The sequence below is a fragment of the Phalacrocorax carbo genome, unplaced genomic scaffold (genome assembly GCF_963921805.1).
Source record: "Phalacrocorax carbo unplaced genomic scaffold, bPhaCar2.1 SCAFFOLD_54, whole genome shotgun sequence".
Lineage (NCBI taxonomy): Eukaryota > Metazoa > Chordata > Aves > Suliformes > Phalacrocoracidae > Phalacrocorax > Phalacrocorax carbo.
This window is the reverse complement of record NW_026990395.1, coordinates 608,379-627,637: the sequence shown is the minus strand read 5'-3', so window position 1 is coordinate 627,637 and position 19,259 is coordinate 608,379. Positions and strand designations below refer to the sequence as shown.

General features: G+C 50.0%; 2 protein-coding genes and 1 long non-coding RNA gene across 3 annotated transcripts in view; 2 read left to right on the top strand and 1 right to left on the bottom strand.

The window, feature by feature from the left end:
* Positions 1-19,259, top strand: part of LOC135311161 (olfactory receptor 14J1-like) — a 109,560-nt gene that overhangs the window by 73,326 nt on the left and 16,975 nt on the right. The window lies entirely within an intron of this gene.
* LOC135311166 (uncharacterized) lies at positions 4,828-6,407 on the top strand. Its single transcript, XR_010370982.1, has 3 exons — positions 4,828-4,918; positions 6,069-6,216; positions 6,302-6,407. It is a non-coding gene; the product is annotated as an uncharacterized LOC135311166 (long non-coding RNA).
* On the bottom strand, positions 9,797-11,337 carry LOC135311165 (olfactory receptor 14J1-like). Its single transcript, XM_064440304.1, has one exon. The coding sequence runs from the start codon at positions 10,948-10,950 to the stop codon at positions 9,994-9,996; it is 957 nt and encodes a 318-aa protein (XP_064296374.1). The 5' UTR covers positions 10,951-11,337; the 3' UTR covers positions 9,797-9,993.

The window sequence follows — 19,259 nt, the reverse complement described above, 5'->3', positions numbered from 1 at the left end:
TTACTCCCCTTGGACTGCCCTCTTGTTGCTGCAACACCTCAAGCACCTTTAGTTCCTGACACCCACCACCTTCTCTCTGCTTTCTCCCACCGCAGTGACTTCACCCCCCTCCTTCAGAGGTTTCCCATTTGCAGGGCACCAACCTTTCTCTCTCCTCTGAAGGACTTTCATGAGAGATGGAGCCTTTGTGATGAAGAACCCATCGTCACCCAGGCAGGCTCTAAGCGAAATGCTCAGCGAGCGAGTCATCAGGCAGTGGAGCACTTAGTAGGAAGGGGAGAGCGGTCTTTCCCTGCCCTCATCGTCCTGTCTACTGGATTCTCCACCAGACTGGTGGGGGTGCGTTGGGGCAAAGAGCACTTGTGCACAGCGTTTATCAAGGTAAGAATTAGAGGAAAGCTCTGGAACAGTTCCGCTGCAGATTCAGAAGTGGCAGCGAGTGGCTTTTCCATCAACAGCTGCATTTGCTACGCTTCATGCATTTGCCGGCAGCACTCTTGACTTCAGTGATGCGCGTGTCCTGCTGAACACAGAGGTTACTTTCCTGTGTTAAAACATTGATATATCCCTCTGCGTAGTGCCCTTTGTCGGTATCATCAGTTCTTTGAAGTGCACGTAAATCATTGGCCGGTCTGCGTGATTTGTGACTACTGGAAAAGGGCATGTGATGAGGACAGGATCAGTCACGGCCAGGTCAGCAAAGCACGGCATTTGCAGAGCAATTGGTTTGGGCACAGACGAAAGCATGTTTTAAAAAACAAAACTAATCTCTCTCCTTGACGAGTAGTAGATGGCGATAAGGGTATTGGCCCAAATCTCCTGCTCACAAGCGGCTCGCTGTCATTGAAGGAGATGGGCAGAGGTCCATGACGCTGGCACAGCCAGCGCTCTCCTGGCTACTGGATAAAAGTCCCTTCCTCATGGGAACTCCCTTTCCTGGACTGGCTCCCTGGCGTACAGGTGATGTGCCTTGCATTGGATGAGAATAGATTTTCCTTTGGCACCTGCACTGTAAACTAAAGCAAGTCCTAAAGAAGCTCAGGCTGTGGCACCGTGAACAAGGTGCTGCAGGAGGAGTCCAGGTGGAAGCTGCTCTATGTCAGGTGTTGGCTTTCCAGTTCCTCTTCCTGCGCGTCCTTCTCAGGTAACTCTCGTACAGGCTCACGGGCTCCTTAGAAGCACCACCTCCAGCGTGCTGCTTCTGCTCGTCCTCCTCGGGAAATGAAAGGCTGGCGTCGCAGCCCGCAGGAGCCTGCGATGGGCTTCTGAGGAATGCAGTGTTTCACAGGCCAGCCCTCCGTCACTGTGATGGCACGTGCAGAGGCGCAAACGTGCTGCGTAAGAGGATAATGAATTTACCAGCGTGCTCACCTTTCTGAACACGACTTTTTTTCAGTAACAAAAGCGAGGTGCTGAGACCAAAGCCTGACATTTCCATGCCGTGGTCTCACCGCTGTGTGTTGGCACCCTGCCATTGGGGGCGTTAGATTTGGGTTAGAGAATAGTCCTGCCATTCTGGTACTGTTACGTTTCCTCTGTTAGTCAGGAGGAGAGTGGCTGTTTCTGGCACTTAAAAAGCTTTGTTTACACTTCCTTTGTATTACAAGTAATGCAACAAAACAGAAAACCCAAAATCTAAAAGGTCATTGCAACTTTTCCCTTAATAAGGGAGCTTTTAGGATGTCTATTTGGGACTCCTTTAACAATTCACTATGATCTAATGAACACCCTTTATCGGACTCAGAAATGTCTTTCCAGTCGATTTCAAGTCACGATCATGCCTGTGTGTGTTTGTTCCTTTCTTGGACTCGTGGGAGCTTTTGCTGGTTTTGTTTTGGCTGGAGGAAATCCGTGACACTGAGAGGCTGGAATTAGTGTTTTCCTCTGTGCAAATCCTCGCTACGTTTTGTTCCAGAGGCAAATGGGATTCTGACTGCCTGATGGTCGATGGGATGGTTTCCCAGTTCGGAGAGCAAGTTGAGGAGCTGTGGCGGGGGGATGAAGGCGGAACTGGGAAATACCCACCTCCTAGTTTACGGGTGAGTGTTGTGTTCCCTGAAAACAGCCACCACCACCACAAACCCCAGCCCCAGCCCAGCCCTCCCCCAAAGCCAATCATTTCTCAGAGAGAGGAGTTTGTAAAAGCCTTTTCCCTTTTCATTCCAGGCACTGCTGGAGCTCTATTTGCTAGAAGGCGTTGAAGAAAGCCACAAACATGCAATCGTATCCCTTGGAGGTATTTCTATGACACCTTCAGTATACGCGCATCGGTGTTCTGAAATGTCTGTCACCTACGTGTTCGATGCATTTTCTAATTTATGCTTCAACCACAATGCAAGTGAAAACACCTCCTTTAGAATGACGTCATAGATGGAAGCATTGTTTTATTGCTTTGTACTGTGGATTTTTTTTAGGAATTTATAAAACATTTTGTTGCAAAGCCTTTTCTGATATGAGAAACACGTTTACTAAGCAGTGTTAAAGGTAGAAAGCTCCCTGAGATCTTCTCAAAATTTAGACCCAGTTTTTCATTTTTGCAGCACCCACACCTGTAGCAAACGGCTGCTTCCTCGAGCGATGCACTAAAAGAGAGAGAAGAGAAAAGTCATTGGGCAGAAACTGAATTTTTAAGCTGCCGAAATACACTGTGTTGCTTCTGTTGTTTGTTGCCTGACCCGAGAGGGGAGCCTAGAGAGCAAGGGCTTTAAAAACTCTTGCACCCCGCAGCTCTCTGATGAGAATACATCCCTAAAAACAGCTGTCAGAAAGAGAAAGTGACACTGCCGATGAGTGACCCACGTGCTGGTTTAAACCCAGTTTTAATCATTCAGAGCTAAGCTGTGCTGTAAGGACACCGTAATTTCAACTGTTTTATATTCCCTGGAAAGGAGGGAAAAAGCCAACTGTAGAATTTGTTTGCTTTAATAATCAGTTCGCATGTTTTGAATGTCCAGCTGGTGGCTCCAGTGACTAAAGAGGGAGCCTGAGTTTCAAATGGAACTGTTTAAATAGGGAAAGGCAACCTTTCTGAATGCCTGAGAGAAATCAAAGAGTCTGTCTTTCTGGCTATTTATTCAGACTGCAATTTTGTTGTCAGGACGTGACTATCTTCAGGTTACAACAGCATAAAATGGCAAGACTAAGACATGAGTATTTTCTGAGTCCTTCCACGATTATATCCTTATTTCATTTTATTATTTATTAATATTATATCAAGATTATTAATACTATTATGTCATGTGATTGTGATATGATAAATTGTTGGTCTTGCAAATTTATTAGCCTTAACTAGATACCTGATATCAGACAATTTACTTGCTGCTAGACATCGCGCATTCCTCTCCAAATAAAACAGAAACTTCAGTCGACTCCTTCGCAGCTGCCTTTGCCATCCCTTCGGGCCTTGTTAAGCTTATTCAAGATTTTTGGTTTCTAGACCACAAGGACAATGATGTAAGTATGTGACAGTTGAGTTGGGCACAAATTGGAATTCAGAGCTATGATCTATCAAATGCTGCAAAAAACACTAGTGCTTAGCTAATAACAGGTGATAAAGCATCGGAATAACAGGTGATAAATATGCTTCAGCAGCACCTTCAGCAATACGTGATGATTTGCAGTTGGGTTTTAATTGCGTTGACAGGAAATGGATTAAGACAATGAAGAAGTCAAGGTTAATAGCACTTGCCATGTGAATTGCCAAATCCGTCTGTTTGGGTTGTTTTCAGCAGAGCAGTCAAGCACTTTCTCAAAAGCAGGGGTTTAGGTACTTGAACTATTCAAACTGCCATCCTGGCAGCATGATTTGAGGTGGAAGACTGCAAAAGTGACTTTTCAATCTATTTCCTGTTCCTTCTGATGCTGGAGGCTGTTCTTTGCCTGTCACAATGTTTGTATGACCTGTTTGCCTGGGAGAATAACTTGTCTTTATGAAAGGTGATGTTTGCATACGGAGATTTGGTGATCCTAGAGAAGTGAGAATCACTCCTTTCAAAAGACTCCCTTTGTTCTGGACGGCTCACTGCATTGTTTTTCCTGCAGATACTTCAGGATTTCTATTTCCCTGTCCCGTATCAAGTCCTTCATTAGTCATCCTCTGAGTTTATTCCACAGACATTCACCCTTACGGAAGAAACTTTTGAATAGATTTGTTGTGTGCGTGTGTGTCTATATATCTTAATCAACCTGATCTCTAACGTCTGCAGAATTCCCTGGCCCTGCTCTTTGACCCAGCTGCAATCAAACCTGTGTCGTGGCAAGACGTGAGAATTCTTCAGTCCCTCATGTGCCAAGGAGAGCATGGGCGAGCCCTCACCTACCTGCAGATGATGAAGCCGCCATTCGCAAGCAGTCGTGAAGCGCGGCTTTTCCTCACTGTGCTGTTGTCCAATAGGTAAAGAAATATATGCCACCGTTTTGGCATTCAAATACTGTGAAAGGTGGAGAACAAATACTAGAAATTCAGATCCCCTAAATTTCCTTTAAACTTGGAATATCAATAATTGTGGGGCATCGTTTTGGGGATACCACTAATATTCCTTTACATGTGAAAAAATTAATTCTAGGTGCATGGCGGAGGCTTGGGGTCTGCTGCAGCAACACACCACTAAGATAAACGTGGAAGAGCTATGAAGAGACATGTATGACATCTGTCGGGAGATGGGACTAGTGGGAGACTTCCTGAAGCTGCCTTTCACAGACTCTGAACAAGGAAGCGTGGGCAAGAAAGAAACCTGAATCCCCTCTTTGCCAAGAGACGAGGCAGGATCATCATGTATGTTTTAAAATGTGTTATTTCTCATAGAAGGGTTTGGAGAAATTTTTACAGAATCATGAAGTTTTTCTAGTCCGGCATCTGCAGCGTGCCAACTGTATGCCAGCACTACAGCTGAGCCAGGCGAGGAACGTTCATCTCATGGTAAGCGTAAAAGTCCTGCCAAGTGTGCCAGCTTCTCTCAGGGGTTACTAACTGGTTTAACAGCACTCAATAAGAATCCTGCTTTCTTTATCACACCCTTCTTTGAACTACTTGGAATAAGCCTCTGCACCTTACGTTACGGCTGAACCTAAAAGTTGAACAAAATATGTCACTACTCCAAAGCTCCCCCGTGCAGTTGGAAATTCAATGTTCCAGGCTGTTGTTGACTCCACTTCAAAGAGTTTGTTTGTGTCTGAGGATGAAATAAGTACCTTTCCTGTCAGCCACGCTTAGCATTCAGTTATTCAGCGACATACATTGTGTAGGCTTCGGATTATTGGAAGTTGTTTGGGTCACTGTGGAATGAAGAGTGTGTTGTATGTCATCTCTTGTACCTTGCACGCAACTCTGGGTGCCAATCCACAGGCAAAATGTACACTATGGGTTGTTCTTTATATTATTTGCTCAAGTTATAGCGTGAGCTCTGCAATTCCACAACTTTCATTTTACCACTTTTAGGACCAAAAATCTTACCTAACTTCTGTATCTCAAAATAGGCAGGTCAAATTTTGATTTATGGGAACTTCTGTTGTGGTTCTGTGATCCATTGGGTGGTTTGTGGAACCAGAGTTTTCCAGGGAAGCAAAGTTATGGGGTGGTTTTGGAAGGTTTAGGGCCTGCATTTGAAAGCTTCCATCCAGGGGGAAGGGGTGTGTAGGGGGCTTTCTCTTCCTCATTTTAATCCTCACTTCCTTTTGTCCAACGTAACCTGCCATTGCCCTGGAGATTCAGTCACCTGGGGCATTGGCGTTTCGGGAAAAACAAGGGAAAGGCTGCTGTTTTGTCAGCCACGTGAAACTTGTGGGTGCTGACAGGTGGGTCAGGCTCAGGTTCTGCAGAGTGCCGGCATGGTTTTAACTTAAAGTTGTAGCTTCTGCTATTATTCTAGTCTTCCTTCCACTTGGCTCAAAATACCGGGTGGAGCTGGTGTGCGCTGATGGGCAGAACTGGCTGCCGCTCTGTGCCGTGGGTGTATTTTACTGCACCTGTAGAGGAAACGTATTCACTAATTGGAAACAGCACCGACAGTTCCGTGCAATGAACTGCTTGTAATTATTTACCTTCTTGCTTTACGCTTCTCGTTCATCAGAACGATTGTGATCCTCGCTGGGGACAGGGGGCAGCTGCCAGAAATTCTCTGTCAGCAAAACATGGCAAGATCCTTCCTCGAGGTCAGAGGCAGCTGGCTGTAGAGAGAGCCAAGCCTTACCATCTGCCTTCATCCGGACCAAGAGGAGGTAAATTTTCAGGGGGGAATATAACGCACAACTCCCCATCACTTTGATTACACAAGGCTGATCGTTTTTCCCTCTTGCTTGACAGCCGCAAGACCAAAGCCATTCTCAACAGTAACAGGACAAGCTAATGCAGGAGATGTGCCTCCCAGAGCACCTTTCAGCAGTCGTGTACTGGCCAAAGTTAGAGAGTTATGGGTAGGAAATGAGCAGAAACCCACCTGAGAGAGAGATATTTTCTGTTATGGTGTTTGTTATGCAAAATACATATGTTTATATTATGTTAAATGTGTTTAGAGAATTTAAGAGAGCTGAAACTAAAACAAGGATTACCATCAAGCTATTGGTGTATGGATCTGGATAGACTTGATTGTGTGATCAAATAGTAACCTTTTCCCACTTGCTGAACATGTTTCTGCTTTGTTTCTGCCTCTTTTACGTAACCACAGGCAGAATGATAAAGAGCAGAAAAGAGGCCAGTAGTTGTCAGATGATTTTCCTACAGGTGGTATGGCCAAATCAACCTCAATTCTGGTATATTTGGACTTGAGGGCAATGAAGGTCAGTTACTGTCCTTCTCTGCTCTCCTTTTGTCACGAGAAAAGACCAAGGCCTTGGACAGGTCGTACTACAAGGACATGCCCAGCGTGCAAATCAGGCCGCAGATAACTAAGCAGTTTAATCCCCCATCAGAACTTCTTCTCATGGAAGATGACTCTCAGGGTTGTCAGCGCAATCAGTTTATTTGCTGCAATTTCATCCCTTCCCATGTAGACAACCATAAATAGCTTCTGGTGGGGAAGAAACAAGCTCCAGGCAGGAGCCAATCCATAGTTTCTTGTGAGTTGTTGGGCACTGCCTGTAACCTAACTTACCTAACTATAACCTAACACTAAAACTAACCCTAAACATAACCCTAATGCTAACCACTAAACCTAAACCTCAACCAAGCCCCATGCTAACCATAAAGGGTAATCCTATCTCTAAACCTAACACTAACTGATCCCTAACAGTAACGCTAACTGTAACACAAACCCTAACACCTACACATAACACTAACCCTAAACCTAGAACTAACCCTAAGAGTAACAGCTAACGTTATCCCTAACCCTAACCCTAACAACTAATGTTATCCCTAACACTAACCCTGATTGGTAATCCCGAACACAAACTCAAATACTAACCCTAAACCTAATGCTAACCCCGAAACAAACCCTATCCCTAACACCAATCCTAAAACTAACAATGACCCTAAACCCTAACCCTAACCCTAACCCTAACCCTATCCCTAACACCAATCCTAAAATTAACAATGACCCTAAACCATAGCCCTAACCCTAACCCTAACCCTAAGCCTCACCCTAACCCTTAAACTAACCTAATATTAACTAACCCTAACCCCTAAAATTAACCCTGACCCTAAACCCTAACGCTAAAACTAAACTTAAAACTAATACTAACACTCATACTAACCCTAACCCTAACCCCAAATCCTAACCCTATCCCTAACACTAACATCTTGTTGGGGGCTGTATTGTAACGGCTCTGAAGACCTCCAAGTATCTCTCTCCCCACTGCTGGCCAGGCAGACACGGCCTCACAGCCAGCAGCCATGCACAACTTGCTGCTGTGCTGGAGAGGTCCCGGCTCAGCCGCCCCGGCAGTGCTGGAGGCAGGTGATGCTCCCCACCACCCCGAGGTACTCTGCCTGCAGAGCAGCTCGTGCTCCAGAAGGACTAGCATATCCCTTGGCACACACGGCTTCTTCAGCTACCCCAGGGCACTTGCAGCCTCTGTGTGGAGAAGCAAATCCAACTGCGAATGTAGATTGAAGGAAATTCTTGAAACCTCTGCAGAAAAGAACTCAATGGAATAGCTGAAAAAGTCCTCCTCTCCAGCATTGCTAGGACTTTTAGGAATTTTCATGACCTTTTTGATACTTGTTTTCTTAACAGCACCAAGGCTATACACTAGCAAGCTAATTGCGCTGTCTCTCAGTACATGAACGGTTTTATGCACCCACTTATCACAGTACGTTTCTTACCAAGAGTTCAAACGGAGAAACATTGCTCAGAAGAACTACTCAATGCATAGTGGCATATTTTATCTCCCTACTTCTGCTTCTCTGTCTTTTCTCCTTCCTCGGCCTATTCTGTCGTCAAGAGCTCTCCAAGGAGAGGCTTCATTGAATCGTAGAATAGCTCAGGTTAGAAGAGACCTGAATGTTGTTTCGTCCAACGCTCCTGCTCAAGGCAGGGTGAACTTGGTGCTGGTCACGGAGAGATGCCGATAGTGACTGGCTGCAAGGAGGACTCTGTGCCACCCATGGCATCTGAGCCTGATCATCCAGCCAACCTCCCGCCCACCTCAGCGGCTACTTCTTTAGTCCAGATTATCACCAGTCTGGGTATCACGGAGGCCATGTTAAGGCCCTTCTAAAGTTCACGTACGCAATCTTCCTGAAAGCCCTGGCTTTTACAAGGTGTTTGAGAGAGGCCTCGCCATGAAACCAGCCAGCACCTCAGTGCCTGTTCCAAGAGACTGGAACAACAGACCTTCCAGTCCATGAGTCTTGCAGAGAAGCTGGTGGCACACAGCCCAGTACCCCGCGTCCTTTCACTACAGGCTTTGTTAAATAGCCTCTCCCTCTCTTTCCTATAGCCCCCCTTTAAGTACTGAAAGGTGGCAATACAGTCTCCCTCGACCCTTCTCTTCTCCAGGCTGAACAACCCCAACTCCCTCAGCTTTTCCTCAGAGGAGAGGTGTTCCATCCCTCACACCATTTTTGTGGCCCTCCCTTGACCCGCTTTTACAGGTCCATGTCTTTCTTGTACTGGGGGCCCCAGAGCTGGACGCAGTACTGCAGGTGGGGTCTCAGGAGAGCAGAGCAGAGGGGAGAGTTACCTCCTCGACCCGCTGGATATGGTTTTTTTAGGCAGCCCAGGTTATGCGTGGCTTTCTGGGCTGCAAGCACACATTGCCAGCCCATGTTCAAGATTTGCCCACCAATATTCCCAAGTATTTCTCTACAGGGCTGCTTTCAATCCGTTCATCTCCTAGCCTTTCCTGACGGTGGGCATTTCCCTGACCCAGGTGCAGGACCTTGCACTTGGCCTTGTTGACCTTCATGAGGTTCCCACAGGCCCACCTCTCAAGCCTGCCAAGGTCCCTCTGGATGGCATCCCTCCCCTCAAGTGGACCAACTGTCCCACTCAGCTTGGTGTCATCTGCCAACTTGCTGAGGGTGCACTCAATCCCCCTGACTATGTCATTGATGAAGACCTTAAATAGTCCCGGTCCCTGTACGTTCATTTGTCAAATTGATCTCTCTCCAATTTAGGAGCAAGAATGTTGTGGGGGACCATATCAGAGGGCTTACAGAAGTCTAGATCGATGGCATGTGTAGCTCTTCCCTTGTCCACTGATGCAGTTACTCCATGGCAGAGGGCCACTAGATTCACCAGGCACAATTTGACCTTTGTGAAGCCAGGTTGGCTTTCTCTAATCACCTCCCTCTCTTCAAGATGTTATAACATGTCTTCCAAACAAAAAAGTCACTGCAGGGTCATTTTATTTTTTTAAATGCACAGAGAATATGTCTCTCATTTCAAGACTCTGAGTAACACTAGAAAATTAGTTTCCCAATTAGAAATGGTACGAATAATAACATTTCTTTGCACACAACATTATCACAAGTAAAAGCAAGAAAAAAAACCACCCACCACAACCACCAATCCTCCATAAGACAGGCTGAGACTGTAATGACATACATTATAAGTGCTATGCATAAGGACATGGACAGCTAATTGCTTCAGAAAAACTTCCAGTCATCAGTTTGCACACTGCATCCTTGAGCTCCTGGTTCCTCATGCCGTAGATGAGGGGGTTCACGGCTGGAGGCACCACCGAGTACAGCACTGCCACCACCAGGTCCAGGGGTGGGGAGGAGATGGAAGGAGGCTTTAGGTAGGCAAACATGGCAGTGCTGAGAAACAGGGAGACCACGGCCAGGTGAGGGAGGCACGTGGAAAAGGCTTTGTGCCGTCCCTGCTCAGAGGGGATCCTCAGCACAGCCCTGAAGATCTGCACATAGGACAGCACAATGAAAACAAAACACCCAAATACAACACAGGCACTGACCCCAAGAAGCCCGACCTCCCTGAGGTAGGTGTCTGAGCAGGAGAGCTTGAGGATCTGGGGGATTTCACAGAAGAACTGCTCCAGGGCATTGCCATGGCAGAGGGGCAGTGAAAATGTACTGGCCGTGTGCAGCAGAGCACTGAGAAACCCAGTGGCCCAGGCAGCTGCTGCCATGTGGGCACAAGCTCTGCTGCCCAGCAGGGTCCCGTAGTGCAGGGGTGTGCAGATGGCCATGTAGCGGTCGTAGGCCATGACCGTCAGGAGATAAAACTCTGCTGATATCAAAAAGAGAAACAGAAAGGCTTGTGCAGCACATCCTGCGTAGGAGATGTCCCTGGTGTCCCAGAGGGAATTGGCCATGGATTTGGGGAGAGTGGTGGAGATGCAGCCCAGGTCGAGGAGGGAGAGGTTGAGGAGGAAGAAGTACATGGGGGTGTGGAGGCGGTGGTCGCAGGCGATGGCGGTGACGATGAGCCCGTTGCCCAGGAGGGCAGCCAGGTAGATGGCCAGGGAGAGCCAGAAGTGCAGGAGCTGCAGCTCCCGCGTGTCTGTGAACGCCAGGAGGAGGAACTGTGTGACGGAGCTGCTGTTGGACATTTCCCTCCTCTGCGCATGGGGCACTGTCCAAAATGGAGTGGGAAGTTAAGGCAGGCTTCTCTGAGCAAAACCACAGCTATTTCTCCTTGCTACACACCGCCACCCTTTTCCTTCTCCAGCAGACCTTCCTTCAGCTCTGTGGCTGGAGCCCAGGCTGGGGCTGGCTGAGTGCGCCCTGCGGAGCAGGGTCTCTTCCCACTGGCTGCCGAGGAGTCAGCCCCGCTCTGCAGCAGAGAGTTCATGGGGACGGTGGGTGCAGGAGCCAGTGCCGCTGTTTGCCTTTGTCAGATGGAACTGCTTCCAGCACAGAAGGGCCTCTCAGCATCTGCAACTCCCAGTGCTAAGGAAAAGGGATGGCAGAAGGTGATTTGAGAGGTTATTTCTACAACTGCCCCCCACCTCCCCTGGCGAGTGTGTTTGGATGTCAGAATCCTTCAGCATTTCTGCTGCACTCGGGGAAAACAGAGCGAGTCCTGCAAGGCAAGAGGACTGCCCGTGGTTTAGTGCAGAGTGAGGGGAGCTGTTCTGTCCCTCCGCCTTGTCCCCAGCTGCTCTGTGCTTGCACCTGTCTGAGATCAGAGGCAATCACACTCCCATGTTACCCTGAAAAGCCACCAGACCCTGCTGAGAGCAGAGACATCCACTGCAGACCACTCAATGTCTCACCCTTTCTCAGGGTCTCAGCACCCCACTTCTAGCCAAGCACACGCATGGCTCATTGTGCCCCCTGGAAAGCAGCTCGCAGTTTGGCAGGACACCCAAGGAGACAGCCAGCTGTGCTAGGGATGGCATCTGGTTAAGGGAGGGTCAGCTCATTTCCCAGCCTCAGAGGCTGCATTGCCCAGGGCTTCACAGGTTTGAGGAAAGCTGGGACACCTCATGGCCATAAACATCTCAGTGGGAGGACCCACAAGATCAGTGCCAGACTCTGCAGCTGCAACTACTGTTCCCAGAGAGCCTGACATCAGCACCAAGAGCAGCTGAGGGAGGCAAGGAGGGAGGCAGAGGGGCACCCGGGAAAGGATTTCCCTTCCCCAGCACGGCACACCGCCTCCCAGACGGTGGTCGTGCAGGGCAGTCACCCTCCGCCTTGGTCAGCGGGAAATGGACACGTGGCAGGAGAGATGCACTTCATCTCTTCTGCTGGCAGAGGGACGAGGGGGTGCCTGACACCCTAGACCCCACGGGCTGGCTGAGGGCTTTGCTAGGCGGGAGAGGAGGCCCGGGGGGTGCTGCTCAGGGAAGGCGCCTGCGCTGCAGGGGCGGCTGGGGGGTGCCCATGTCTCCCCTGCAGCAGGGTTCCCCTTAGCATTTCCCTCCCTCCCGGCCCAGGTCTCTGCTGCCTGGAGCTGTCCCGGCGGGAGCTGTTTCTCTGGCCCCACGTCTCTTCCCTGCCGGTGCTCCCAGGGCCCAGCCCAGCCCCTGTGCGCACAGCTCTGCCCTGCAGCTGCCCTGGGCGTGCAGGGGTGGAAGAACTGCTCACACATCCCTGATGAACCTGGAAAGGCGGGGCTGCTGTTATCTGTAGGCTGGTGGGGGTGAAGGCACTTGCTCAAGTGCCTAGTAAGCCTCAGCGTGAGGCTTTAGGGGTCTCGGCCCTTTCTCAGAACCACACAACTGTGTTCCCATTCCCACCAAGCAGAGCCAGAGACAAGTGGAAGCACAAATTCAGAAAAGCACAGACTGAAGCAGAAAACCCCTGCCCTGAATGTCCTCATGAAAAGTCCCCTCAGAAATGATCCAGCATGAGCTCGATTTGTGAGCCACACTGCCCCACGCAGCACCCTCCAAACACAAGGAGGACCCTGCCCTGCCCGGCCAGGGGTTGCTCCTTCCACCCACAGCTTCCCTCGTAGAGCCGCGGGCAGCTCCCTGGGCAGGCCGAGTGCTGAGCCTGGCAGGTGACACGGTGCCACCCCTGGCACGCAGTCCCTGGGCTGCAGGGACCCTGCTCGCAAGGACAGCCCTGGGCAGCCATTGCTGCACCCCCGGGTTCACACCCTGCAGCCACCCCTGGGTGACGGCAGCCGCCGTGCCCGTCCCTCTGGCAGTGCCGCAGGGAAGCCCTGCTCCTCAGCACGTCCTCCTCCCCTGTGCAAGGGCAGCTGTGAGAGTCCTCCTCAAGGGTCACCTGTGCTGTGGGATGCAGCAGCTTTTGGATATCCCTCCCAGAACACCAGCTACATTCTCCTCCACCCAGAGACTTACCATGCAGAGGGCTGTGAAGATCCTTCCCTGCAGTCAGCTCCCAGCATCCCCCCAGCCCAGGCTGCCTTTCCCCTCTCCCTGCCCGGCTCCTCTGCCCTCGGTGCCTGCAGGCAGTGCCCTCAGCCCTGCTGCGCTTGGCAGAGGAGCTGCTCCTGGGCAGAGCTGTCTCTCGGCAGCGCTGCCTCATTGCCAGCAGCTGCCTTTGTCCCAGGAGCCCAGCCCAGCTCAGCAGCAGAGGCCCAGCCCCAGGCAGCCCTTTCTCTGCCCCTCGCGGCTCCCTCCAGGTGTCCCTGGGGCTCCAGGGGAACCTGCTGTGAAACGGGCTGAATGAATCCCTGAGGTTCCCTCCCTCAGCTGGAGGGAGACACTTCTTCCCAGCACTGTTACTTCTCCTATGAGGAAATGGTTTGGGCATGAGGATCACCTTTCCTTGTCCCATCACTAGACAGGACAAGCAGACAGCTACAAGGAGGGCTCTCCCTTACCCCTGCTGAGGGAACGGACGCGGCTGAGTAAATAGACACATCTCCTGTGTGGGCTGGCAGTCCTGGGGCTCGAAGTGGGCTCAGCTCCCTCCCATGCACAACGCAAAGCAACAGGAGGTGAGATTCCCCTTGAATCAGGCGTTCAGGTGGGCACTACATGGGCACCTGCGTGTGAGCTCCTTGTCCCAGCTGCCATGACAATTAATGAAGATGGAGGGCAGGACTGGGCTGTTCAGACAGAACATCTGGTGGCGTTTAAGGTGTCGGGGGTGGTCGAAGGTATGTTCAGGCAACTGCAAGCTCTAATGGAGCCGTTCATAGAGACAGGCCGACACCTGGGGGAATACTTCTAGAGGCTGCTGGGAATTTGCATTGGCCACCTGAAATGACAGCTGATGCCCAAAATAAGGGCAACTGAACCTGCCCATACTCATCTATGTTCAGGGCAGCCTTTAAAGGTATTCATGTGAGCAGCTGGAGCCGTGTGCCACAGGGGGAGCTCAGTCTCTCTTTCTTTTCTCCACCAGCTGTATTTACTAGGTCTCCACTCACTCTATGGGCAGCTGCCTCACGTTCGTCCCCTCATTGCCTTACAGAATTCAGGGTATCTACTCAATGTAATGTTTAAATCCAGGCCCACGGAGCTACGTGAGATGCCAGGGCTTGCAGAGACAGCACAGCACCAGTGACGAGTGGCGCTCCCCAGGGGTCGGTGTTGGGACCAGTGCTGTTTGACATCTTTGTCAGTGCCATGGAGAGTGGGACTGAGTGCACCCTCAGCAAGGCTGCAGGCAACTCCAAGCTGTGTGGTGAGGTCGGCACGCTGGAGGGAAGGGATGCCATCCAGGGGGACCTTGAGAGGCCTGAGAGGTGGGCCCGTGGGAACCTCATGAAGTTCAACAAGGCCAAGTGCAAGGTCCTGCACATGGGTTGGGGCAATCCCAAGCACGAATACAGGCTGGGTGGAGAATGGATTGAGGGCAGCCCTGAGGAGAAGGACTTGGGGGTGTTGGTGGATGAGAAGCTCAACATGACCCAGCAATGGGTGCTTGCAGCCCAGAAAGCCAACTGTATCCTGGGCTGCATCAAAAGAAGCGTGACCAGCAGGCTGAGGGAGGAGATTCTCCTCCTCTACTCCGCTCTTGTGAGACCCCACCTGGAATCCTGTGGCCAGCTCTGGGGCCCCCAACCAAAGGAGGACATGGACCTGTTGGAGCAAGTCCAGAGGAGGGTCACCAAGATAATCAGAGGGCTGGAGCGCCTTTCCTGTGAAGACAGGCTGAGAGTTGGGGTTGTTCACCCTGGGGAAGAGAAGGCTGCGGGGAGACCTTATTGCGGCCGTCCAGTATCTGAAGAGGGACTATAGGAAAGCTGGAGGGACATTTTTACAAGGGCGTGTAGTGATAGGACAAGGGGTGATGGCTTTAACCTGAAAGAGGGTAGATTTAGGTTAGAAGGAAGAAATTCTTCACTATGAGTATGGTGAGGTACTGGAACAGGCTGCCCAGAGAACTTGTGGATGCCTCATCCCCGGAAGCATTCTAGGCCAGGTTGGCTGGGCCTTTGAGCAACCTGGTCTAGTGGAAGGTGTCCCTACCCGTGGCCATGGCCCATCTTTAAGGTCCCTTCCAACCCAAACCATTCTATGATTCTATGATATTATGTCTTAGATCTACATGATGAGTCCCACAGGAGGAGTAGGTCTGCCTAAATGCAACTTCCAGATGGACAGGTGATACTATCTATAACAAAAAATAAGCACTGTTAGAGACCAACGAGGAAAGCCAGTGTTCTGGATTGAGAACTTCCTGAGGACAGCATAAAGGAAAGGCTGGGTCCCTGGGGACACAGTACTCCTTGCTCTTGGAGTTAGTGTCGGGTTCAGGACAGCTTCCTGAGCATCATGTGCATCCATGAAGGGTGATTCCCTGGACCTGCACCAGGCAGCAGCCAGGTTTCCCAGCAGGGTTTTCCATCCCCCCTTCCAGAAATAGCCATGTCTCTCCATTCAGCATCCATGGATCGCAAAACACCAATTTAGGAAAGACTTCTGTGTGAGCAGTTGCAGCTCACAGCTGTGGTGTCTCAGGTCACTCGCCCATGGATGGGGTCTTTGATCAATAAAGCCCCATACATGTAAATCACCACAGTTAATGTGGGTGACATGATGCCACGATGCCAGCAGGGAAATTTCCACCCTGTGTACCGCACTCAGGAGAAGAAATATTGACTTTCCTCTGCACTGACTCTCGCTACTCTTTCACATCTTTCCACACGTCCTGCTTAAACTGACCCCGTCTCAGCTTTCTGCAGCCTGCCTGATGGTCCCTTTAGCCAAATCCTTAATTATGCTCATACCTCTCCTTCCCTATGTATCTCGCTGAAGGTTTTCCACTAAGGTTGCCCATTGTGGAAAGCGGACTTCAGTGGAGGCAACTTGGGCTTCAGATGCAGCTGAGGAATGTGTTTTATTTTTTATTGAACTATCCCTTTCTTTTCCTTTCTTTCTTTTTTTTTTTTTTTTTCCCTTGGCAGGTAAGAAACATCCTTCTGTGACTATGCACAGCTGGTTTTCCAACCAGAACAGGTGGGAACGATGCAGGTGAGCTGAATCATTCAGCTGCAGACTTTAGTGGAAAAAGCTTAGATTTGAGAAAGCATGATGCCAGTCCCAGGTGGCTGATGACAGACATGGCAGAGGGTATGGGGGCGGGGGGGGAGGGGGCAGAGTTTGCCCACACAGTGTCATACAGAAAGGATCATACATTTTCTCGGCGTTTGGGGTTTGTCAGGAGACACTCTGGATCAATAGGAATCGGGGGTGGCTGATATCACTTGTTGTGTAAGCTGAAAACTAAAGAAAAATGGGAAAGAAGAAATCCTGGTTTATTGTAATTTATGAGTGAAATCTTCTCATTTTGGCTACACTCCCGGAATCTCTCAGATCAGCCGCACAAGACTTGAAGAATTAGGGGGAATTATGGAGGGCGGCTTGGCTTGTAGTGGCATTTTGGATGTTAATGAGCCCTCTGGTGCCAAGTTCCTGAACTGCAGATACTGGAAAATGAACCAGCCTCTAGAGCAGCGAAAGGCTTCCTGAGGCCCATCCAAGTGTGGGGAGTGTGATGCCTGATACTGGCTTCAGAAGGACATACGGCCTCCTCTAACTGGAGCAACATAGCTAGGTTTTGAAATACTTGGAATATTTTATGAACAAGATAGTCTTAGAACTTGCTATATCTGATTAGATAGGAGGGAGTCTGGAGACACTATATCCTTGAGTAGAATAAATAAGGGAAAGGTACTAGAATAAGCTTGTTTACTATCAGTAAGGGTTGTGTAACCAAGCCAAAAACGAACTGAGCATGCCCAGAGACTGCGTTCAACCAGCAGACACAGTGAGGAAGACTGTCGACGACCACCAGAGGACCCTGGAAGACCACCAGTGAACATGAATGCGCATGCATTAAGGACATTTGCGTATATTAATCAGTTCCAACAGTAGTACGAATATGGTAATTATTTCCTAGAAATTCAGTGAATATGTATGTTTTGATTGCATATAACCCCTGTAGTAGAGGAACTCAGCGCGCACACTAGGTCGAACGATCCCCTGCGTGTCTGGCGTCGCAGTAAAGAACACCTGCTTTCTAAAACTACAGTTGGAGTTTTAGAGGGTTCTTATATTTGCCGACTTACGATATCGTAACAACTAACTGAGAAGCTAAGAAGCTCTCAGGGCTTTCCATCCTCAAGGGATGACCCGGTTTCTCCAGTCACCATTCATGTAACCCCAAAAACACCAGTTGAGGAAGCTCATCTTGGTGAGGGGAGGACCTCCCCGAGGCACCTCTGTGCTCTTTGAGGTCAGAGTGCTTGTGCAAGGCTCCAGGAGGAGTTCATCTGGTGCCCAGCACTGTATTGCAGGTGGTTGGTCTGCAGGGGGCAGGGAATGGCTGAGCCCCTGCCTGCCCATGGGAAGCACTACATAGCTCACGTCGGGAGTCTCTGTGGGGCAACTGGTCAGCGCGTTTGGCTGTTAACCGAAAGGCTGGTGGCTTGAGCTCACCCAGGGATGGGTTCCCCTTTCCCTGCCCGAGGCAGTGGGGTTGGAACTAGATGATCTCTAAGGTCCCTTCCAACCCAAACCACTCTCTGGTTCTATAAAGAGGAGGCTATTCAGTCCCCTCAGCAAAGGCCGAAGAAGGAAAGCAAACTGAGACTAATTCCTTAGTCTGACCCATGAGTTCTTCTGACTTTGCCCTTCCAATGCTCTCCCCCACCCCGCTCAGGGGGAGCGAGCAAGCAGCTGGGTGGGGGCTTACCTGCCAGCTGGGGGCAACCTACAATGTAATTTGCCTTATTTCTACTTCCACTAAATCCAGTAGCAGTAACATGCTCTCAGATAATTTCTTCTTCTTCTTGATGACAGGAAACTTTATTTCTTTAATGTTATTCCTTCCATTCATTCTTCCTTGACCAGATGGTTATTTCTCAGGGGGAGGAATGAGCGCCTCATTCAGGCTGGAAGGGACCTTCCTAGACATCTGTAGGAAACATCCTGCTGGAAGTAGGTTCACACCAGCTTTCTCATGGTTTTATCCAGATGGGTCTTTGAAACTTCTAAGGATGGAGGCCGCACAAGCTCTCTGGGAAATGGCTTCCCCAGTCTGACTGTCCTCGCATTGCAAAAGTTCCTCCCTATATTGAGCCTGAGCCTCTCGTGTTTCAGCTCATTGCCTCCTGTGCTCCTGCCTTGCACCACAGTGTCTTCTTGGAGGCCTCACCACAGGCAATGCAAGTCCTCCCTGCAAAGCCCTCCCTTCTCCAGGGTGAACAAGACCAGCTCCCTCAGCCTCTCCTAAGAGGACAAGTGCTCCAACCTTGACCATCTCTGTTGCCCTCCACTGACCTTTTGCAGCCCTCCAGCTTGCCCTTGTCTCTCTGGCATTGTGGGGAACCCAAACTTGGGCAGGTATTCTGGATGTGGTGTAACAAGAGCTGAGCAGAAGGAGATAAACGCTTCCCCTGGCTCTGCTGCTGCTCCTACAGCCCAGGATGTTATTGGCCATCTTTGCTGATGGCTCATTTTTTGCCTAATGTAACCCAAACACTTGCAGACCCTTTCCTGCAGAGCTACTACCTGCCTAGGCATTGCCTGGCCTATGATGTTTCAGACCCTACATCCACTTTAGGAGCAGGACTTTGGTTGAATCTTAACTGGACATCATGTGGTTCCTATTGGCCCATTACTCCAGACTGTCTACATCCAGACTTTCTACTCTACCAGCATGGCTTCACCAAGAGCAAGTCCTGCCTGACCACCCTAGTGCCTTCTGTGATGGAGTGACTGCATCAGTGGACAAGGGAAGAGCTATGGATGTCATCTACCTGGACTTCTGTAAGGCATTTGACATGGTCTCCCACAGCATTCTTCTCTCTAAACTGTGGAGATACAGGTTTGATGGGTGGACAGTTCGGTGGATAAGGAATTGGTTGGTCGGTGGCATCCAGAGGGTGGTGGTCAATGGCTCGATGATCAGTGATGAGATCGGTGATGAGGGGTGTCCCTCAGGGGTCCATACTGGGACCGGGACTATTCAATATCTTCATCGA